Here is a 25,308-nt window from a genome sequence, read left to right on the forward strand (position 1 = left end):
GTCAGCCTGATGAACCACAGTCTTCGCTTGAAGTTATTGAGGAATGATGAGGTTTTTGCAATGTGAAAATAAGAATTCCAGAGTATGGTACCTCTGTATCTGATAGAGAATTGACTATGTGAGATGCAGCAGTGGGGAGGGTGAAGGTTATCACAGTGTCTTGTGTTATATAGATGGATTTCAGAATTAACCTGGAAGAATCCATTGAAGGGTTTAGGTAAACTGTCTGGGAGGTATGAGTATTTGTAATATTTGCCGTACATGAATGTAGACAAGATATTGAGTTTCTTAAACAAAGGTGCAGATAGAGCCAGGTAATTAGAGGAGGTGGCTAGTCTTGAAAATGTATTTTGTATGATGAGTAATTTGTGTATGTAGGAGGCATATGTACTGGCCTTGTCAATATTACAGTGAATGAGATATGGGTAAATTAAGCTATAGTATAGAGTTAGGAAGCAAGCCTGATGAACCAAACCACTAATCTTTCTGATGATACCAACAGATTTCATTACTTTACAGCAGACAAATTGAATATGATGTTTCCAGGATAACTTTTCATCAATTAGAACTCAGAGGAATCTAGTGGATGTGACTTGTTCAATTTCATTCCCACCAATTGAGACTCTGGCTCCTTTTTTATTTACAATATTTCTTATTCTTACTAGTGAATACAATAAAGTAGGATTTTTTTTACATTTAAAGATCATTTGTTTATCTGGAACCACTCAGAAAATGTGGCCATGCCTGAGTTGGCTTCATTAATTGGTGAATCAAAATGCTTGTGTGATAAAATCAAATTTCTATCATCAGCAAAGAGAGTGGGAAGTACGGTAGAAGACACAGCAGCAAGGTCATTGATATACTGTAGATTAGGAATAACAAAGGTCCAATTATCAAACCCTAAGGGACGCCACAGGATATCTTGGCCCTTGTAGATGCACAGCCATTTGCATAAACAAATTGTTCTCTATCATGAACTATATAACCAATTATATGTATAATCATGAAAAACGTATTAATGCAGTTTAGAAAGTAATATTTCATGATTAACCGTGTCAAACGCTTTGGATAAATCTAAAAAGATGCCAAGAGTGTATTCATTGTTTTTAAGGGCTGTAAATATTTTATCTACAAGTTGCAAAAAAAATCCATATCTGTGGAGTAGTTTTTACGAAAACAATATTGGTGTTCATATAGAATACAGTGCTGATTTAAATTATACACCAATTTTTCTAGGATTTCAGAAAAACATAGTACAGATATCGGGCGATAATTTGTAAATTATCTTGGATCCCCAGATTTATAGTGGGGGATAATTTTGGCAATTTCAAAATCTTTAGAAACAATACCAGCTTGCATAGATTTGGTGAAGATATACGTTAGAGGCTTAGTGATCGAGGAAGACACTGATTTCACCAGAGGCACAAATCTCATCATGACCTTCTGCTGATATCTTTAAGTTACCAATTACCTCCATTACATCAGGAGGATCAAACTGAAGCAGAGAAGGGAATGTCCCTTAATGACTAAAATGTAAATGTAATCCAAGGGATTTCCATCCGTTTTCAAAATGTTATTTGACAGAGTGTCACATGAGTTGACGCTGAAGAGACGAAGCAGGTAAGGGGAGTAACACATTTAATAAATAACGGACATGGAACGAGACAGGAACAGCGTCAGCAAACTAATAACACAAACAAAAGACAATGCAGCAGCGGGGAACAGAGTTGGGGAACTGACAAATATAGGGGAGGTAATAACAGGTGATGAGTCCAGGTGAGTCCAATATCGCTGATGCGCGTGACGAGGGAAGGCAGGTGTGCGTAATGGATGATAGGAGTGCGTGATGCAGGGCAGCCTGGCATCCTCAAGCGCCGGGGGGGAGCGGGAGCAGAAGTGACAGTACCCCCCACCTCCTATAGGGGCGCCGGTTGGGGTGTGGGAGCCCAACGAACCGGCAGGAGCGTGAGAGCCTGGCGATCTGGCTGAGGTAAGACGCCTGTCGATCCCGCTGCAGAGAGGGAGCCCGAAGATCCGGTGGAGTGTGACGTGGGATGGGAAGCCGCCGAGCCAACCGAGGCAAGGACACCTCTTGAGCCAGCCAGGGCGTGAAAGCCCGATGGGCTGGCTTAGGCACCCCCGGTTCCATCGGCGGCGGAATCCACCCCGACGTCACCAACAAAACAAAAAAACTCCTGGACGGCTGGGCGAACAAGAACTGACGATCCGGCTGAGGCCCGGCGTGGGATGGGCGCCATCCGAGCCAACCGGGGCAAGGAAACCTCTTGAGCCAGCTAGGGCGTGGAAGCCCGACGAGCTGGCTAGGCATCCCCGGTTCCATCGGTGGTGACCCAGAGCCGATGCCACCATACCAACCGGAACGCCAGTACTCCCCGATGCTTTGTGTGTTGGCTGCTGCATTCTGTCACATGAGTTGACGCTGGAGAGACGAAGCAGATACGGGGAGTAACACATTTAATAAATAACAGACATGGAACGAGACAAGAACAGTGTCAGCAAATTAATAACACAAACAAAAGACAATCAATGCAGCAGCGGGTAACAGAGTTGGGGAACTGACAGATATAAGGGAGGTAATAACAGGTGATTAGTGAGTCCAGGTGAGTCCAATATTGCTGATATCCGTGACGAGGGAAGGTAGGTGTGCATACTGGATGATAGGAGTGCGTGATGCAGGGCAGTCTGGCACCCTCAAGCGCCAGATAGGGGGGAAGAGCAGAAGCAGACGTGACACAGAGGAACCCACATTCACAAAAAAAGTTATTAGATTCACATGAAAAAACATCAGGATCAGAATAGGTCTTATTTCCAACAATAAATTGAGATGGAATAGTTGTAGATCATTTTTTCTTATTCAACAGTTGATTGATGATTTTCTAAGTTGACTTCATATTATTTAACGGTTCTTGGAATTTGTTAGTAAAATATATTTTTGGGGATATCCGAAGTAGGTGAGTACATTTGTTCTTAGAATTTTTGTCATTTGCAGAATTCAGGGGAGAGGGATTTGAGAGAAATGTTTTATACAACTAAATACAGAGTTGAAAGACGTGTGTAACGGTCGTCGTGAACACAGGACCAAAACGCAGCGGGAATATGAATGCTCATCTTTTTAATATTGAGAAAAGTGAACACTTACAAAATAAACAAAACAACGACTACACAGTTCCATAAGGCAAAGTAGCTATACAGAAAACATCTACCCACAAAAAACCCAAAGGAAAAACAGGCTGCCTAAGTATGACTCCCAATCAGCAACAGCTGTTCCTGACTGAGAGTCATACCCGGCCGAAACAAAGAAATCCCAAACATAGAAACACGGACATAGAATGCCCACCCAAATCACACCCTGACCAAACCTAAATAGAGACATAAAAAGGCTCTCTCAGGTCAGGGCGTGACAACGTGAGAAAAGTCTGGTAAGCAGACTCCACATCGGCCTGATTATAAACATTTTCCCATTAAATATATTCGATCAACATCTTAAAGCGCTCACAATTATTGCATTGTTGGTTAACCTCTTAGGGCTAGGGGGCAGTATTTACACGGCCGGATAAAAAACGTACCCGATTTAATCTGGTTACTACTCCTACCCAGTAACTAGAATATGCATATACTTATTAGATATGGATAGAAAACACCCTAAAGTTTCTAAAACTGTTTGAATGGTGTCTGTGAGTATAACAGAACTCATATGGCAAGCAAAAACCTGAGAGATTCCTTTACAAGGAAGTGGCCTGTCTGACCATTTATTGGCTTTCTTTGACATCTCTTTCCAAAACAAAGGATCTCTGCGGTAACGTGACACTTCCCACGGCTCCCATTGGCTCTCAGAGCCCGGGAAAAAGCTGAATGTCGTCATTCCAGCCCCAGGCTGAAACACATTATCGCCTTTGTCAAGTGGCCGATCAGGGGACAGTGGGCTTCGGCGCGTGCACTGGTTGCCCCCGTCTTTCTTTTTTTCCCTCTATTTACTGAAACGCAGATTCCCGGTCGGAATATTATCGCTTTTTTACAAGATAAATTGCATAAAAATTGATTTTAAACAGCGGTTGACATGCTTCGAAGTACGGTAATGGAATATTTAGAATTTTTTTGTCACGAAATGCGCCATGCTCGTAACCCTGATTTACCATTTCGGATAGTGTCTTGAACGCACGAACAAAACGCCGCTGTTTGGATATAACGATGGATTATTTGGGACCAAACCAACATTTGTTATTGAAGTAGAAGTCCTGGGAGTGCATTCTGACGAAGAACAGCAAAGGTAATAACATTTTTGTTATAGTAAATCTGATTTTGGTTAAGGCTAAACTTGCTGGGTGTCTAAATAGCTAGCCCGTGATGGCTGGGCTATGTACTTAGAATATTGCAAAATATCGAGTGCATAGAGGAGTTCTGTATCTATAATTCTTAAAATAATTGTTATGCTTTTTGTGAACGTTTATCGTGAGTCATTTAGTAAATTGTTAGTAAATTCCCCGGAAGTTTGCGGGGGGTATGCTAGTTCTGAACGTCACATGCTAATGTAAAAAGCTGGTTTTTGATATAAATATGAACTTGATTGAACAAAACATGCATGTATTGTATAACATAATGTCCTAGGAGTGTCATCTGATGAAGATCATCAAAGGTTAGTGCTGCATTTAGCTGTGGTTTGGGTTTATGTGACATTATATGCTAGCTTGAAAAATGGGTGTCTGATTATTTCTGGCTGGGTACTCTGCTGACATAATCTAATGTTTTGCTTTCGTTGTAAAGCCTTTTTGAAATCGGACAGTGTGGTTAGATAAAGGAGAGTCTTGTCTTTAAAATGGTGTAACATAGTCATATGTTTGAGAAATTGAAGTAATAGCATTTCTAAGGTATTTGAATATCGCGCCACGGGATTAGACTGGCTGTTGCGTAGGTGGGACGATTTGGTGCCACCTACCCTAGAGAGGTTAAGGGCTTGTAAGTAAGCATTTCACTGTAAGGCCTACACCTGTTGTATTCAGCGCATGTGACAAATACAATTTGATTTGATTTGAATGACTTATGTTACATATTCCACATTGAACGCTACTAATCATTCACATCTGTTAATTTCCAGCTGCCAAAGAGAAGTGGACATTTTAAAAGTGGTCAGAAATGTCAGTTTAAAGGAAACCTGTATTAGCCACATTATTTAAAGAATTTGTTAAAATATTATCAATAAGGGTGTCAGATGAACTGGTCAGATAGCTGCAGTATAAAGTATTTCAAATGTCAGATGTCAGTGAGTGGTTCTCACTTTTAAATACATTTATCTTGTAATCACCCAATAGAAAAAAATCTCCATTAATAATCAAATCCAAGGTTGATGCAAAGATATTAATAAAACTACCAATGTCAGAATCGTGTGGCCGATAGATGCATCCAATACCACTTTTTATCAACCAAAAAATGAACAGGAGGGAATTTCTATGAAAAGAGATTCAATGTCATCAGATGCAAGTGCGAGGTCCTCTCAAACAAATAATTGAAAATGTTCATGAAAAAAATGGACACTCCTCCTCCCACTCGAGGTTCTACAGTGGTGAACAGCATTATAAGGAGACATGTCATAAAGAGAAGAGAAAAGGATAGGAGAGCAGGGATAGGAGAGAAGAGGAGAGCAGAAGAGAAGAGAGAAGAGAAGAGGAGAAGAGAGACGAGTGAAGAGAGAAGAGTGACGAGAAGAGCAGAAAGAAGCAAAGAGAAGAGAATAGAAGAGATACTAAATATAATTCCCTGGTCACAGGATGTCATCACAAAGACCAGGGTCAGTTTCTTTTCAGTGAAGAGAATTAGAATAGTAGAGTCACATACAACTGGGATTGGGTGTATATTATCTTAAAATGGGTATAGCTATATTATCATTGTATATTTAAGCAATAAGGCCCGAAGAGGTGTGGTATATGACCAATATATCACGGCTCAGGACTGTTCTTAAGCACGACGCAACATGGAGTGCCTGGACACAGCCCGTAGCTGTGGTATATTGGACATATATCACAAACCCCTGAGGTGCCTTATTGCTATTATAAACTGGTTACCAACGTAATTACAGCAGTAAAAATAAATGTTTTGTCAGATCCGTGGTTTACAGCCTGATATACCACGGCTGTCAGCCAATCAGCATTCAGGGCTCGAACATTAAGAACATACAGCTGGCGGGTTATACACTCTATCGGCAAGACAGAACAGCAGCCTCTGGTAAGACACGGGGCGGGGGACTATGCATTTATGTAAACAACAGCTGGTGCACGATATCTAAGGAAGTCTCAAAGTTTTTATCACACTCAATGAGCTGTATTCCGCCATAAGCAAACAGGAAAATGCTCATCCAGAGGCGGCGCTCCTAGTGGCCGGTGACTTCAATGCAGGGAAACTTAAATCAGTTTTACCAAATTTCTATCAGCATGTTAAATGTGCAACCAGGGGGAAAACATTTTTAGACCACTTTTACTCCACACACCGAGACACATACAAAGCTTGCCCTCCATTTGGCAAATCTGACCATAACGCTATCCTCCTGATTACAAGCAAAAATTAAAGCAGGAAGCACCAGTGACTCGGTTTATAAAAAAGTGGTCAGATGAAGCAGATGCTAAACTACAGGACTGTTTTGCTAGCACAGACGTGCCCTTTCCAACCTGGACAAAAGGAACACCTATGTGAGAATGCTATTCATTGACTACAGCTTAGCGTTCAACACCATAGTGCCCTCAAAGCTCATCACTAAGCTAAGGACCCTGGGACTAAACACCTCCCTCTGCAACTGGATCCTAGACTTCCTGTCGGGCCACCCCCAGGTGGTGAGGGTAGGTAACAACACACCTGCCACGCTGGTCCTCAACACGGGGGCCCCTCAGGGGTGCGTGCTCAGTCCCCTCCTGTATTCCCTGTTCACTCATGACTGCAAGGCCAGGCACAACTCCAACACCATCATTACATTTGCTGATGACACAACAGTGGTAGGCCTGATCACCGACAACGATGAGACAGCCTATAGGGAGGTGGTCAAAGACTTGGCCATGTGGTGCAAGGAAAACAAACTCTCCCTCAATGTGATCAAGACAAAGGATATGATTGTGGACTACAGGAAAAGGAGGACCGAGCATGCCCCCATTCTCATCGATGGGGCTGTAATGGAGCAGGTTGAGAGCTTCAAGTTCCTTGGCGTCCACATCACGAACAAACCAACATGGTCCAAGCACACCAAGACAGTTGTGAAGAGGGCACGACAAAACCTATTCCCCCTCAGGAGTCTGAAAAGATTTGGCATGGGTCCTCAGATCCTCAAAAGGTTCTACAGCTGCACCATCGAAAGCATCCTGACGGGTTGCATCACTGCCTGGTATGGCAACTGCTCGACCTCCAACCGCAAGGCTCTACAGAGGGTAGTGCGTACGGCCCAGTACATCACCGGGGCCAAGCTTCCTGCCATCCAGGCGGTGTCAGAAGAAGGCCCTAAAAATTGTCAAAGACTCCAGCCACCCTAGTCATAGACTGTTCTCTCTGCTATCGCACGGCAAGCGGTACCGGAGTGCCAAGTCTAGGTCCAAGAGGCTTTTAAACAGCTTCTACCCCCAAGCCATAAGACTCCTGAACAGCTAATCAAATGGCTACCCAGACTATTTGCACCCCCCATACACTGCTGCTACTCTCTGTTATCATCTATGGATAGCCACTTTAATAACCCTACCTGCATGTACATAATTACCTCAACTACCTCGATACCGGCGCCCATGCACTTTGACTCTGTACCGGTACCCCTGTATATAGCACCCGCTATTGTAATTTACTAATGCTCTTCAATTATTTGTTTTTCTTATATCTTACTTTTTTTTGTTGGTATTTTCTTAAAACTGCGTTGTTGGTTAAGGCCTTGTAAGTAAGTATTTCACTGCGCGTGTGACAGATAACACTTGATTTGAACCACACAGTTTATAATATTATCTAATCGAGTTTTAGGTTGGTCAAGTTCTGGATACGTACAGGAAGAAGTACTCCAGTATGACCAGGGAGGAGATGGTGGAGAAGTCTGGAAAGTGTATTATTCCTGTGTTACAGATACTCCTGGAAGAGAGAAAAGAGAAGAGGGGGAAAGAGGTAAAAAAAAAAGTGGGTGAAAATGTGTGTGTTACAAAGCTGTGACATCATTTCATCAAGTAAATAAAATGCCAAAATGGAATATTGACAAACTGAGTTGTTGTAGCTGGAATTACAGTAGTATGGTAACTAACAATAATATTGGAATAAAAGCTTACAGGTATCTCAGCCTGGGCAGATCAGTGAAGGCCCCCTTCTCTATACTGATCAGATTTCTGATGTTCTGTATCTGTCTAAGGAATAAAAGAAAGCATCACAATAAACATTTATTTAAAAAACTTTTAACATTGATTTCCAATATCCCAATCAAGTAACATATTTTTACTCATGATAAGTGCACTTGTGAATCATACTTTTACATGTTTTTGTTACAGTAATATTCTGTCCAGGAATGAAGAGGATTAAGTAAATAAGTAATATTCTGCATGCGTTGTTGTGTTCAATCCAGACATATGGATTTAGAAAAAAGTTCAAAGACCCACAACAAAATCCTCAAATAAACCACAGTCTATTACAGTAACTTATTAGGGTAGAAGGATACACATACTAAGAAAATGTAAACACAGTCAAATCCATAGCCTCCAATGGAACGAAATGTTATCTCACCAATTAAAACCTTCAGAACTGGGAGAGGAAAATTCTGTAGAGTGTGTGTGTGTGTGTGTGTGTGTGTGTGTGTGTGTGTGTGTGTGTGTGTGTGTGTGTGTGTGTGTGTGTGTGTGTGTGTGTGACACTTACATCTCAGTCAGGCTGTGGAGAGAGAGGAATGCATGGTTTCTTATGTACCTGGTGCAGTCACTCTGAGATATCTCACTGTAGCAGAAAAAAGACAGCATAAGGTAAATTAACATTCTAAAGGAATATTCTCCTTAATCATAAAATAGAGACAGAATATGCAGAGAGTAAACTGCAAATGGATCACAAAGTGAAATGAGAAGTGTTCTGATAAGGCCAAAGGGAATAGGATCAGAGAGGCTCTAGTGACATGCCCTTGACAGTTTCCTGTCTTCCTGATGATGCCCTTGCTACCCTCCAACTCATCCCCCATTCCAAATCAACCTTCCACACCCTCTCAACCCCTTTCTTCTATTGTTAATTATACTTTTTTTTATAGACCTCCGTACGTTTTACCCTTCCAGTCCACCGTACCACCCACTGATATGTAATTAACCAACACTTTTCTTTAGATAGCCTTTTAGATTCCATCTTAAACCAGATAATTAAACCTAGCGACCCACTCTGCTTATATTTTCCCTTAGCCCTGTGTGAGAGTGTGTGTGTTTGTGTACCTCTCGTCTTAAGTTGTTGCATAACATCTTAATTACTGTTACTTTGGTGAAACGATTAAAAAGCCATTTCATTTCAGAGCATCCTCACACATGGAGGAGAGGCTGAGCCATGATTTCCAGCCAATGTAAGTCATCCATGACAAGACAATACCATCTGAACTCTACCACAGCAAATTAGCCAGTGTGACCTAGGACTGGATTAAATCAGATTGACATCGGCATATTGGTTGTTTTGGTGGTGTCGGAGGTGGAACTGGGTTCGAGCTGTCATATCCACAAGCGGTGCGTTGCAACCTACTATGATCCGACAAATCCCATGCTGCCGTGTTAGAAATTCATGCAGCCGTGTTACAAATTCAAACACTCAAATTAGACTGATAGGCTATAAATCCCACATCCAAATTAAGATGAAAACATGCAATTGCCTAACATCAATGGTTTGACATTTGAGAGTCATTATTTCTCACATAGATGCAGCCTACACTTTCTAGCATCGTTTTGAACTTTAACGCAGTAGGGATAATAAGGAAGTGAGTGGTTTGTGACACATGAGCAGCAGCTTACCGATATGTCAGTTTTAATCACGGTAACACCTCCAACACCGTCAAAACATCTGCTATGTGGATGTTGGCCAAAGCTGGTTAACACTGGATCTGATTGAATCTATGCCCTAGTGTTGATTTTTCAGTGTAACATTTCTAGAGTTGCAAAGTCTTGATTCAGGAGTTGATTTAACACTGCATCAGATAACATTGTCCCACTCAAGTATAAAATTAACTTTATCGTTACACCCACTATGTGCATAACACTGAAACATGAATGGGGTCAGTCAGGACAGAAACATTTATTGCATCACCATGAACTTGAAGACATGAGTTACACAGGGGTCATGTAGGCTATTTGTTAACAGTGTCACTGCCACTTAAGCATAGGAGATTGAAGTGACATCACATCATAATGGAAACATAAAAACAAAGCCTCCATCGATGCACTACTGCTAGGATTAAAAAAATGATCATAACATGATGTGAGCCAGGCCTGGCCCACTTCTGGACCGCAATTCCAAGTGGTAACTGGGATACATAGTAAATGGTAACCTTGCAGATGTGGTGGATACATCATACTCCAAGATGGCGTAGCAGTGCAGACGTGTTTTGTTCGTCCTCTCGTCTACTTTTGTATTTTTCGTCCTTTTTTGTATATATTAAAATGTTATTTTCAATCTCTTTTCCATTTTAAATCAATTATACCTTTCGGTAACCTGCCTCACCCAATGTGATACGGAACTGCTATTTCTTTAGACCTTATAGCCAGAACCACCTAGCCATCAAAGCTAACCAGCTAATTAGCTACTAGCTATTTAGTCATTGTTAGCCACTGCTAGCAGCCTTTTACCTTCTGCACAGATACCAGCCCTTTTTTTTGCCTGGATAATACTTGCCAGCCTACCAGTATTGGACTGTTTCTCCACTACTCCACCGGATCCTTACTGTAAGCTCTGGACCTTAGCACCGGATCACCGCTGCTACCGAGTGGCTATAGTGGCTAATGCCCCTGCCCCGAAGCTAGCACCAGTTAGCCGTGAGCCAGGTGCATCTCCTGGCTAGCAAATTAAATTACTACAACTACAATACCTCTTTCGCCATCTGGCTTGGATCCTTTGTTGACACGCGCCCCGTCGCACCACCACGACTGGTCTGACGACGAATACTTCAACCGCTGTGCCTTCAACCGGCCTCTGTTGGACGTCGGAGCAGACGCTTCTACTAGCCCCGGGCTGCTAACTTTAAATGCCGTGTCGCCCGCGTGCTAGCGTAGTAGCGACTAACTTACTCCGCGGCTCCCCTTTTCCATCTATTGCTGTCCCCTGGACTCTATGATCACTTGGCTACATAGCTGATGCCTGCTGGACTGTACATTAATCACGGTACTCCATTCTGTTTATTTTTGTTTATCTGTCGGCCCCAGCCCCCAACTCAGGCCCTATGTGTAGATAACCGACCCTCTCTGCCCATTCATTGCCATTTTACCTGTTGTTGTCTTATCTGATTAGCTGTTGTTGTCTTACCCGTTGTTGTCTTAGCTAGCTCTCCCAATCAACACCTGTGATTGCTTTATGCCTCGCTTTATGTCTCTCTCAAATGTCAATATGCTTTGTATACTCTTGTTTAGGTTAGTTATCATTGTTTTAGTTTACAATGGAAGTCCTAGTTCCACTCATCATACCTCTGATACCTCCTTTGTCCCACCTCCCACACCTGCGGTGACCTCAGCCAGTATAACCAGCATGTCCAGAGATGCAACCTCTCTTATCATCACTCAGTGCCTGGGCCTACCTCCACTGTACCCGCACCCCACCATACCCCTGTCTGCACATTATGCCATGAATCTATTCTACCACGCCCAGAAATCTGCTCCTTTTATTCTTTGTCCCCAATGCTCTAGACGACCAGTTTTGATAGCCTTTAGCCGTACCCTCATCCTACTCCTCCTCTGTTCCTCGGGTGATGGGGAGGTAAACCCAGGCCCCCTCATTTGTTGACTTCTGTGATCGAAAAAGCCTTGGTTTCATGCATGTTATCATCAGAAGCCTCCTCCCTAAGTTTTACTCACTGCTTTAGCACACTCCGCCAACCCTGATGTCCTTGCCGTGTCTGAATCCTGGCTAAGGAAGGCCACCAAAAATTCTGAGATTTCCATACCCAGCTACAACATTCTCCGTCAAGATAGAACTGCCAAAGGGGGAGGATTTGCAATCTACTGCAGAGATAGCCTGCAAAGTTCTGTCATACTTTCCAGGTCTATGCCCAAACAGTTCAAACTTCTAATTTTAAAAATGAATCTCTCCAGAAATAAGTCTCTCACTGTTGCCGCCTGTTATCGACCCCCCCCCCTCCGCTCCCAGCTGTACCTTGGACACCATATGTGAATTGATCGCCCCCCCATCTAGCTTCAGAGTTCGTTCTGTTAGGTGACCTAAACTGGGATATGCTTAACACCCCGGCAGTCCTACAATCTAAGCTAGATGTCCTCAATCTCACACAAATCATCAAGGAACCCACCAGGTACAACCCTAAATCAGTAAACATGGGCACCCTCATAGACATTATCCTGACCAACTTGCCCTCCAAATACACCTCTGCTGTTTTCAATCAGGATCTCAGCGATCACTGCCTCATTGCCTGTTTCCGCTATGGGTCCGCAGTCAAACGACCACCCCTCATCACTGTCAAACGCTCCCTAAAACACTTCTGTGAGCAGGCCTTTCTAATCGACCTGGCCCGGGTATCTTGGAAGGATATTGACCTCATCCCGTCAGTCGAGGATGCCTGGTCATTCTTTAAAAGTAATTTCCTCAACATCTTAGATAAGCATGCCCCTTTCAAAAAATGCAGAACTAAGAACAGATATAGCCCTTGGTTCACTCCAGACCTGACTGCCCTTGACCAGCACAAATCATCCTGTGGCAGACTGCAATAGTATTGAATAGTCCCTGCGATATGCAACTGTTCAGGGAAGTCAGGAACCAATACACACAGTCAGTCAGCAAAGCAAAGGCTAGCTTTTTCAAGCAGAAATTTGCATCCTGTAGCTCTAACTCCAAAAGGTTTTGGGACACTGTAAAGTCCATGGATAACAAGAGGACCTCCTCCCAGCTGCCCACTGCATGGAGGCTAGGTAACACGGTCACCACCGATAAATCCATGATAAACGAAAATTTCAATAAGCATTTTTCTACGGCTGGCCATGCCTTCCTCCTGGCTACTCCAACCCCGGCCAACAGCTCATTAAAATGCAAATGAATTTATAACACTTTTGACATGTGTTTTTCTGGATTTTTTTGTTGTTGTTCTGTCTCTCACTGTTCAAATAAACCTACCATTAAAATGATAGACTAATCATTTCTTTGTCAGTGGGCAAACGTACAAAATCAGCAGGGGATCAAATACTTTTTTCCCCTCACTGTTTGCTAGGTAAAGCTCCACCTTATCTTAGCTCACTGGTCACGATAACAACACCCACCCGTAGCACACGTTCCAGCAGGTATATCTCACTGATCATCCCCAAAGCCAACACCTCCTTTGGCCGCCTTTCCTTCCAGTTCTCTACTGCCAGTGACTGGAGCGAACTGCAAAAATCGCTGAAGCTGGAGACTTATGTTTCCCTCACCAACTTTAAACATCAGCTATCTGAGCAGCTAACTGATCGCTGCAGCTGTCCATAGTCCATCTGTAAATAGCCCACCCACCCAATCTACCTACCTCATCCCCATACTGTTTTTATTTACTTTTCTGCTCTTTTGCACACCAGTATCTCTACTTGCACATCATCATCTGCTCATCTATCACTCCAGTGTTAATCTGCTAAATTGTAATTCTTCGCTGCTATGGTCTATTTATTGCCTACCTCCTCATGCCTGTTGCACACACTGTATATAGACTTTCTTTTTTTTCTACTGTGTCATTGACTTGTTTATTGTGTTATTGGCTTGTTTATTGTTATTTCCATGTTATTCCATGTGTAACTCTGTGTTGTTGTCTGTGTCACATTTCTTTGCTTTATCTTGGCCAGGTCGCAGTTGTAAAACTAGCCTACCTGGTTAAATAAAGGTGAAATAAAAATAAATAAACAAATAAACATGTGGTGTCTGGACTGTCATTAACTTTGTGACCTCATAAGCATGGGGTGACCCTCTCTTGGAGAGTGTTTAATAAATCAATACAGGTAGTCCTGCCCTGTTCCTCAACGATCAGTGTATTATGATACTGTTAGCTAGCTATAACACACACACCATTTGGTTCAAGGTTACTCAATGCTTAACTGATTAATGGTGTTAAGAATTAACAAAAATTCAGGAGAGAGGACCACACTTGAATGTAACACTTAGCTAATTGCCAATTTAACAAGCAACAGCTGCTAACCATTGCCAATCAGCCTCCACTACTGTTGGCAACACTTAACTAGTTGCCTTGAACGTAGCTCCTCAAACAAGCTCCAGCTGCTACTAACTGATAACCAGTCTGCACCTGTTCTCACTCTCCTTAAATCACCAATACCACCCTGTTTAAACCTGACCAAACAGTCATTACTCCTCTTCGTTTTGCGTTGCATGCCCTCTGTGCTGCATTTCAAGACACTGTGAGTTACCAGCCTCCAAATCATTGCCACCTTCTATCTCGTATTACTTACATTCCTTCAAGGATCTCCTTAGGGGATTGCCATCCTTACAGCAGCCCAACTACCACGGCCTGACGGTGATGTCCATCTGAAACTCCAAGCCAAAACCTACAAAGTAAACCCCTAAGGATCCTTCATCTGCAGTCCTTGGCTTCATCTGGTCTATTCTCATTCCCCTCCTGAATCCTCATTCTTACATCCATTCAATTTCTGCAATAAATATTCTAAACCCATTTCAATTGCTGGTCCTTAAACTCACATAAAGAGATAATGATAGCCAAGGGGGCTGCAATATACCTCAACCAAAATCACAATCGGACACTAATTGAGTTATCAGTAAGTAGACAGCTGCATCCTGATCAGATCAGGGGAAGCTTGTTCCCCTGGCCATAGGAGTTGGCAAGTCAGCACAAACAGATCTGGAACCAAGCTACAGTAAGCCATCCCCCCTGATGGAATACCATAATATGGGTCTTGCCAATTGGCTTGTGAGTGGTGAGGGGTGCTTGACTCAAAAGCCAAGCTGGGGTAAAGCTGTCAGCCCAGATGAGGGAATCACCCAGCTATATATGCAATGCATTAGTTAGATGGGATCTGGATGTACAGTCGTGGCCAAAAGTTTTGAGAATAACACAAATACTAATTTCCACAAAGTTTGCTGCTTCAGTGTCTTTAGATATTTTTGTCAGATGTTACTACGGAATACTGTATAATTACAAGCATTTCATAACTGTCAAAGGCTTTTATTGACAATTACATGAAGTTGATGCAAAGAGTCAATATTTGCAGTGTTGACCCTTCTCTTTCAAGACCTCTGCAATCCGCCCTGGCATGCTGTCAATTAACTTCTGGGCCACATACTGACTGATGGCAGCCCATTTTTGCATAATCAATGCTTGGAGTTTGTCAGAATTTGTGGGTTTTTGTTTGTCCACCCGCCTCTTGAGGATTGACCACAAGTTCTCAATGGGATTAAGGTCTGGGGAGTTTCCTGGACCAAAAATATCGATGTTTTGTTCCCCGAGCCACTTAGTTTTCACTTTGCCTTATGGCAAGGTGCTCCATCATGCTGGAAAAGGCATTGTTTGTCACCAAACTCTTCCTGGATGGTTGGGAGAAGTTGCTCTCGGAGGATGTGTTGGTACCATTCTTTATTAATGGCTGTGTTCTTAGGCAAAATTGTGAGTGAGACCACTCCCTTGGCTGAGAAGCAACCCCACACATCAATGGTCTCAAGATGCTTACTGTTGGCATGACACAGGACTGATGGTAGCGCTAACATTGTCTTCTTCAGACAAGTTATTTTCTGGATGCCCCAAACAATCGGAAAGGGGATTCATCAGAGAAAATGACTTTACCCCAGTCCTCAGCAGTCCAATCCCTGTACCTTTTGCAGAATATCAGTCTGTCCCTGATGTTTTTCCTGGAGAGAAGTGGCTTCTTTACTGCCCTTCCTGACACCAGGCCATCCTCCAAAAGTCTTCGCCTCACTGTGCATGCAGATGCACTCACACCTGCCTGCTGCCATTCCTAAGCAAGCTCTGTACTGGTGGTGCCCCGATCCCGCAGCTGAATCAACTTTAGGAGACGGTCCTGGCGCTTGCTGGACTTTCTTGGGCGCCCTGAAGCCTTCTTCACAACAATTGAACCGCTCTCCTTGAAGTTCTTGATGATCCGATAAATGGTTGATTTAGGTGCAATCTTACTGGCAGCAATATCCTTGCCTGTGAAGCCCTTTTTGTGCAAAGCAATGATGATGGCACATGTTTCCTTGCAGGTAACCATGGTTGACAGAGGAAGAACAATGATTCCAAGCACTACCCTCCTTTTGAAGCTTCCAGTCTGTTATTCGAAATCAATCAGCATGACAGAGTGATCTCCAGCCTTGTCCTCGTCAACACTCACACCTGTGTTAACGAGAGAATCACTGACATGTTGTCAGCTGGTCCTTTTGTGGCAGGGCTGAAATGCAGTGGAAATGTTTTTCTGCATGGCAAAGAGGGACCATTTAGATGCAAGTCCCATAGCTGAGGCTATTATATAAACAGTATTATGGTAATATGGCTATATTGTCTCTTCTGAGTATCACAAAATTGTACCAAGTGGACCAGTTCGTAGCTGGATTCTTCACCGATCTTTTATACCTTCTCCAGAACATAAATGTCGTTCGGTTCCCCAATTCTGTGAGTTAGAAGAATATCCTTTGTCTCTCTATGAAACCCCTCTGTGTCTCAACTGGGCCAACTGCCACGAGGCAGGACATTCTCCTTTGGAATTTTTACAACCCCTTCACACAGGGCCTGGGTGGGGGGAGGTAGGTTGGGGGATGGTGCAAGGGGGAGGGTGTCAACTGTCCTCCCTGTACTCAAAGAGGGCAACGTCATGACAATGATATACAGTTGATGTCGGAAGTTTACATACACTTAGGTTGGAGTCATTAAAACTCGTTTTTCAACCACTCCACAAATTTAATGTTAACAAACTATAGTTTTGGCAAGTCGGTTAGGACATCTACGTTGTGCATGACACAAGTATTTTTTCCAACAATTGTTTACAGACAGATTATTTCACTTGTAATTCACTGTATCACAATTCCAGTGGGTCAGAAGTTTACATACACTAAGTTGACTGTGCCTTTAAACAGCTTGGAAAATTCCAGAAAATGATGTCATGGCTTTAGAAGCTTTTGATAGGCTAATTGACATCATTTGAGTCAATTGGAGGTGTACCTGTAGATGTATTTCAAGGCCTACCTTCAAACTCAGTGCCTCTTTGCTTGACATCATGGGAAAATCAAAAGAAATCAGCCAAGACCTCAGAAAAAATATTGTAGACCTCCACAATTCTGGTTCATCCTTAGGAGCAATTTCCAAACAGCTGAAGGTACCACGTTCATCTGTACAAACAATAGTACGCGAGTATAAACACCATGGGACCACGCAGCCGTCATACCGCTCAGGAAGGAGACACATTCTGTCTCCTAGAGATGAACATACTTTGGTGCGAACAGTGCAAATCAATCCCAGAACAACAGCAAAGGCCCTTGTGAAGATGCTGGAGGAAACAGGTACAAAAGTATCTATATCCACAGTAAAACAAGTCCTATATCGACATAACCTGAAAGGCCGCTCAGCAAGGTAGAAGCCACTGCTCCAAAACCGCCATAAAAAAGCCAGACTACGGTTTGCAACTGCACATGGGGACAACGTCCTCTGGTCTGATGAAACAAAAATAGAACTGTTTGGCCTTAATGACCATTGTTATGTTTGGAGGAAAAAGGGGGACGCTTGCAGGCCGAAGAACACCATCCCAACCGTGAAGGACGGGGATGACAGCATCATGTTGTGGGGGTGCTTTGCTGCAGGAGGGACTGCTGCACTTCACAAAATAGATAGCATCATGAGGAGGAAAATTATGTGGATATATTGAAGCAACATCTCAAGACATCAGTCAGGAAGTTAACCTGTTATGGCTAGGGGGCAGTATTTTCACGGCTGGATAAAAAACGTACCCGATTTAATCTGATTATTAGTCCTGCCCAGTAACTACAATATGCATATAATTATTAGCTTTGGATAGAAAACACTCCAAAGTTTCTAAAACTGTTTGAATGGTGTCTGTGAGTATAACATAACTCATTTGGCAGGCCAAAACGTGAGAAGATTCTGTACAGGAAGTACCCTGTCTGACCATTTCTTGAACTTCTTTGCCATCTCTATCCATTACAAAGGATCTCTGCTCTAACGTGACACTTCCTACGTCTTCCATAGGCTCTCAGAGCCCGGGAAAAACCTGAATGTCGTCATTCCAGCCCCAGGCTGAAACACATTATCGCCTTTCTCAAGTGGCCGATCAAGGGAGTGTGGGCTTAGGCGCGTGCACTGGCCGCCCCCGTCTTTGTGTTTTTTCCTCTGTTTACCGAAAAGGAGATTCCCGGTCGGAATATTATCGCTTTTTTACGACATAAATGGCAAAAGCATTTATTTTAAACAGCGGTTGACATGCTTCGAAGTACGGTAATGGAATATGTAGAATTTTTTGGTCACGAAAATGCGCCATGCGCACGACCCTGATTTACCATTTCGGATAGTTTCTGGAACGCACGAACAAAACGCCGCTATTTGGATATAACGATGGATTATTTTGGACCAAACCAACATTTGTTATTGAAGTAGCAGTCCTGGGAGTGCATTCTGACGAAGACAACAAAAGGTAATCAAACTTTTGTAATAGTAAATCTGATTTTGGTGAAGGCTAAACTTGCCGGGTGTCTAAATAGCTAGCCCGTGATGGCTGGGCTATGTACTTAGAATATTGCAAAATGTGCTTTCACCAAAAAGCTATTTTAAAATCGGACATATCGAGTGCATAGAGGAGTTCTGTATCTATAATTCTTAAAATAATTGTTATGCTTTTTGTGAACATTTATCGTGAGTAATTTAGTAAATTGTTAGTAAATTCCCCGGAAGTTTGCGGGGGGTATGCTAGTTCTGAACGTCACATGCTAATGTAAAAAGCTGTTTTTGATATAAATATGATCTTGATTGAACAAAACATGCATGTATTGTATAACATAATGTCCTAGGGTTGTCATCTGATGAAGATCATCAAAGGTTAGTGCTGCATTTAGCTGTGGTTTGGGTTTATGTGACATTATATGCTAGCTTGAAAAATGTGTGTCTGATTATTTCTGGCTGGGTACTCTGCTGACAATCTAATGTTTTGCTTTCGTTGTAAAGCCTTTTTGAAATCGGACAGTGTGGTTAGATTAACGAGAGTCTTGTCTTTAAAATGGTGTAAAATAGTCATATGTTTGAAAAATTGAAGTTTTTGCATTTTTGAGGTATTTGAATAACGCGCCACGGGATTACACTGGCTGTTGAGTAGGTGGGACGCAAGCGTCCCACCTAGTCCATAGAGGTTAAACAACAAAAGCTGAGTTTAAATGTATTTGGCTAAGGTGTATGTAGACTTCCGACTTCAACTGTAGCTTAACATGAGTTGACAAGTACTAAGTATTCTTTGTGGTGAGGATACTTGGGATTCAGCCTCACCTGGCCTCAACCTCTTGGTTGACAGCAAACTGACCTTCCTGCCACACCATCAGGTCAGTAAGAGTGACAGAAATCAGCCAAAGTAAGTTACTGTGTATTTTACAATAACTACTTGCAACAAGCTGACCATAAATTATAATAAAATAAGCATGAACTAGGCTGGGCGATATGGCCAAAATATCATATCACAATATTTTTTACGTTTTTGATGGTATTTGATGTTTTGGAATATTTTAAATTCTAAATATGCTTTATGCGTAGTTCATGACCCTAGGGTGACAACACATAAATTATAAGTGATTTCAATGGGGCATTCTACATTCTGATTGTTTTATACTGTTCAATCCAACTTCAACCCCAAAAATGTTTCAGCATTTTCAAAAATATTCTGCTTTTCCTGCACTCATGTTATAATTTCTGCACGTTGTCACGTAGGGCTGCATGATATGGGTCAACAATCTAGGCCTAATTAATTGGTGAACTGTTGGAATCATATAAATATAATGATTATTCAAATTCTATAATTGGATAGCATGCAGCACTTTAAATACATTGTTTTTGTTAGGAACTCAGTCTGAGTCAACTTTTGCAAGGTAGAATTGTAGAATACACAAGGTGCAATATCGAAATGTGGTTGTGCACCAACAGTTTTTCTCTTGTTATGTCAGTCACTAATAGTCACTGAATTATCCCACATCAGCTTAACTGTTTAATATGGGTAAACTAGTCTAGCATCCAGCTATCTAAACACGCAGTAATCAAGGTCAAATGATTTCCCTACAAAACCATCAACTCCCTATTAAACCATCAGCTCCCTATTAAACCATCAACTCCCTACTAAACCATCAACTCCCTAATACACCATCAACTCCCTACTAAACCATCAGCTCCCTAATACACCATCAACTCCCTATTAAACCATCAGCTCCCTATTAAACCATCAGCTCCCTACTACACCATCAGCTCCCTACTACACCATCGGCTCCCTACTACACCATCGACTCCCTACTACACCATCGACTCCCTACTACACCATCGACTCCCTACTACACCATCGACTCCCTACTAAACCATCGACTCCCTACTACACCATCGACTCCCTGCTACACCATCAACTCCCTACAAAACAATAAGCACCCACTTTTCCCATCTGGTTCCACCCACCTTGTGTAAGAAAGATGGCTTAGTAAACCATGTTTGCGGCTTTTGTTCAGTGTGCTAACAGTCTTGTGTCTCACAAGAAACCAGGGTTTGATACCCAATCAGTCACATTGAGACTTTATTATGTGTCTATGAGACTGAAAAACAAAAGTGACTAATGAAATTCATTATGAAAACTGTGATGCTATTTCTATCCACAAAATGCCTTATATTCAGACCAAGACCCTCTATGCTGTTCACTGTGTATGTTCGTATGCACAAATAGTAACTTTGGGCTGCACTGTGTGTGTCCCAAGTGGCGCTCTATTCCCTAACTATGACCGATGAAGTCTACTTTATCTAACTACACTGAACAAAAATATAAATGCAACAATTTCAAAGATTTTACTGAGTTACAGTTCATATAAAGAAACCAGTCAATTGAAATAAAGGAATTAGGCCCTAATCTATGGGATTCACATGACTGGGAATACAGATATGCATCTGTTGGTCACAGACACCTTAAAAAAAAGGTAGGGCGTGAATCAGAAAACCAGTCAGTATCTGGTGTTACCACCATTTTCCTTATGTGGCACGACACATCTCCTTTGCATAGAGTTGATAAGGCTGTTGATTGTGGCCTGTGAAATGTTGTCCCACTCCACTTCAATGGCTGTGCGAAGTTGCTGGATATTGGCGGGAACTGGAACACGCTGTCGTACACGTCGATCCAGAGCATCCCAAACATACTCAATGGGTGACATGTCTGGTGACTATGCAGGCCATGGAAGAACTGGGAAAGTTTCAGCTTCCTGGAATTGTGTACAGATCCTTGCAACATGAGACCGTGCATTATCATGCTGAAACATGAGGTGATGGCGGCGGATGAATGGCATGACAATAGGCCTCAGGATGTCATCACGGTATCTCTATGCATTCAAATTGCCTTTTATAAAACGCATGTGTTCATTGTCCGTAGCTTATTCCTGCACATTACAGAGGTAAAGAAGCCGGACGTGATGGGCCTGGGCTGGCGTGGTTACACATGATCTGAGGTTGTGAGGCCGGTTGGACATTCAATTCTCTGGCAACAGCTATGGTGGACTTTCCTGCAGTCAGCATACCAACTGCACGCTCCCTCAAAACTTGAGACATCTGTTTAATTGTGTTGTGTGACAAAACATTTTAGAGTGGTCTTTTATTGTCCTCAGCTGTCACAGGCGTCGTAGTGAACAGACCAAGGCGCAGCGTGTTGAGTGCTCATCCTTTTATTTTAAATGGAAGCACCTCACAAAGAAAAAACAAATGACAGCCAAACAGTTCTGTCAGGTATACAAAACATACTAAACAGAAAGCAACCACCCACAAAACCCAAAGGAAAACAGGCTGCCTAAGTATGACTTCCAATCAGAGACAACGAAAGACACCTGCCTCTGATTGGAAACCATACTCGGCCACACATGGAAAATGAAACATAGAAACAGAAAACTAGAACAAATTCCCTGGGAAACAAACCAACCCCAAAACACACAAAACAACCCCCCCTGCCACGCCCTGACCATTCTACTATGGCAAAATGACCCTTTTCACTGGTCAGGATGTGACATCAGCACAAGGTACAGCTGTGTAATGATCATGTTGTTTAATCAGCTTCTTGATATGCCACACCTGTCATGAAACATGGGACCAACACTTTACGTTGTGATTATATTTTTGTTCAGTATAGATAAAGCAGACACATTTTATATGGAGATAGTGTGGTGCCTTATCTTTGTAAAAACTTATGCAGTATCAGATTATTTTAAACAGCAACCCCCACTATCTACAGTTTTTTTGTCTTCAGAAATAGACCGTGGGAGAACATCAGCCATCAATAGGCCTAAGTATAGCCTTGCACGAGCCTTGGCTCATAGTTTCAAGTTTTATTAGTCGTATGTGGGGATAGACATGGTATACACCGCCCAATGAAATGCTTAATTGCAGGTTCCTTCTCAACAATACAACAACAATAAGAAATAATACAAGATAAGAATACTTGTGGAGCAGGAGACTATTTCCTGTTTCTGTAGCATGAGGCAGCTTGATGTACAAGTAATCCCTCAGAACAGGATGCTAGTCTATCACAGGGCCTTACCCCCACTCAATCTCCTAAATGCTGAGTGTCAAGCAGAGACGCATCGGGTCCCATTTTCAGTCTTTGGTATGACTTGGCCGGGGAACAAACTCCCAACCTTCCGGCTGTCATAACTCTCCTGTGACGATCTGAAGGATCAGGTTACAGGGTGGTCCGCTCTACAGTGTGCTCTCTCTCATAGAGGGGGAAAGCGGGAAGTCGACTGTTTTATGGTCGGTCATAAAATGCCCCTATGCTCTGTAGTGTTCGAGATTGGAATGTAAACTGTGGAACACAGAGAAACCCTTGGACATCAAACGTTTGAATAATTAAACAATGTTTCTATTTTGAATGAGAATGATCCATGGACACTTAAAGGACAGTCATGTCGAGTGTGTTTCATTTGGTGATCTCATGAAGGACAGGAAACATACATAACTGTATCTCTGTCAGGTTAACATCTAAATATTGTGAAACGTATGTGATTAAACATTTTACAAATAGTTTAAAGATGTAATGTGATGTTAACCTTCTAAATGAGAGTATGGATTTTCATATAAAGTTGTAACTAGTCAGTGGCCACACCCCCGTGAGCCCAGACATCACATTAGGCGTCATAGAACCACCCCTTCTTCCACAGAGTATAAAACCTAGTTCCTATGAAATGTACATTAGACCAGAAAATATGGAGCAATGCTACATGTTGAAATGGTTAAGAACTACAACTCTATAGACCACGCAAACCACGGTGTAAGCTAAGGTCGCAAATGGTGGCTCAGGTAGTGCAGCTCATCCAGGATGGCACATTAATGCGAGCTGTGGTAAGAAGGTTTGCTGTGTCTGTCAGCGTAGTGTCCAGAGCATGGAGGCGCTACCAGGAGACAGGCCAGTACATCAGGAGACGTGGAGGAGGGCGTAGGAGGGCAACAACCCAGCAGCAGGACCGCTACCTCCGCCTTTGTGCAAGGAGGAGCAGGAGGAGCACTGCCAGAGCCCTGCAAAATGACCTCCAGCAGGCAACAAATGTGCATGTGTCTGCTCAAACGGTCAGAAACAGACTCCATGAGGGTGGTATGAGGGCCCGACGTCCACAGGTGGGGGTTGTGCTTACAGCCCAACACCGTGCAGGACGTTTGGCATTTGCCAGAGAACACCAAGATTGGCAAATTCGCCACTGGCGCACTGTGCTCTTCACAGATGAAAGCAGGTTCACACTGAGCACGTGACAGACGTGACAGAGTCTGGAGACGCCGTGGAGAACGTTCTGCTGCCTGCAACATCCTCCAGCATGACCGGTTTGGCGGTGAGTCAATCATGGTGTGGGGTGGCATTTCTTTGGGGGGCCGCACAGCCCTCCAGAGGTAGAGGTAGAGGTAGCCTGACTGCCATTAGGTACCGAGATGAGATCCTCAGACCCCTTGTGAGACCATATGCTGGTGCGGTTGGCCCTGGGTTCCTCCTAATGCAAGACAATGCTAGACCTCATGTGGCTGGAGTGTGTCAGCAGTTCCTGCAAGAGGAAGGCATTGATGCTATGGACTGGCCCGCCCGTTCCCCAGACCTGAATCCAATTGAGCACATCTGGGACATCATGTCTCGCTCCATCCACCAACGCCACGTTGCACCACAGACTGTCCAGGAGTTGGCGGATGCTTTAGTCCAGGTCTGGGAGGAGATCCCTCAGGTGCCACCTCATCAGGAGCATGCCCAGGCGTTGTAGGGAGGTCATACAGGCACGTGGAGGCCACACACACTACTGAGCCTCATTTTGACTTGTTTTAAGGACATTACATCAAAGTTGGATCAGCCTGTAGTGTGGTTTTCCACTTTAATTTTGAGTGTGACTCCAAATCCAGACCTCCATGGGTTGATAAATTGGATTTCCATTGATTATTTTTGTGTGATTTTGTTGTCAGCACATTCAACTATGTAAAGAAAAAAGTATTTAATAAGATTATTTCATTCATTCAGATCTAGGATGTGTTATTTTAGTGTTCCCTTTATTTTTTTGAGCAGTATACTTTAGTCTGGTAAACGCACCATATTCTAATAAGATTTCCGAATGGTTCTCTGAAGTATCCATTATAACAACTATGACACACTGTGACTTCCGGGGGAACGCAACCAGAGACTTTTCTCTCGACTCTCTCCAGCAGATGGACCGGCGACCACAGAGAGAGACAGCAAGACATACACTCGTAAATATGTAAGTGGCAATTTCTTTTCAAATGAGCGGTCGTTCATGTAAAGTATTAGCACTTTCTATGAGTGTAGTTATCAGCTATGAGTTTCCCGCTATTGAGCGGTCCCCACCCCATTTCCTTTGTCTACCAAGCCATCATATCGGTTTCGTGCGCTAGGGACTTTCTTTGTATCATGTAATACCCCATGTATGAAC

General features: G+C 42.9%; 1 protein-coding gene across 1 annotated transcript in view; it reads right to left on the reverse strand.

Annotated features, from left to right (window-relative positions):
* The window catches only part of LOC106589743 (lutropin-choriogonadotropic hormone receptor), a 48,823-nt gene that overhangs the window by 20,348 nt on the left and 3,167 nt on the right, over positions 1-25,308 (reverse strand). The window contains exons 3-5 of the mRNA XM_082970528.1: positions 8,875-8,949; positions 8,295-8,369; positions 8,023-8,103 (exon numbers count right to left, since the gene is read on the reverse strand). Of these exons, the coding sequence (XP_082826654.1) occupies positions 8,023-8,103; positions 8,295-8,369; positions 8,875-8,949 (231 nt within the window). The remainder of the gene's footprint in view (positions 1-8,022; positions 8,104-8,294; positions 8,370-8,874; positions 8,950-25,308) is intronic.

This window comes from Salmo salar, chromosome 28 (genome assembly GCF_965601325.2).
Source record: "Salmo salar chromosome 28, fSalSal1, whole genome shotgun sequence".
Lineage (NCBI taxonomy): Eukaryota > Metazoa > Chordata > Actinopteri > Salmoniformes > Salmonidae > Salmo > Salmo salar.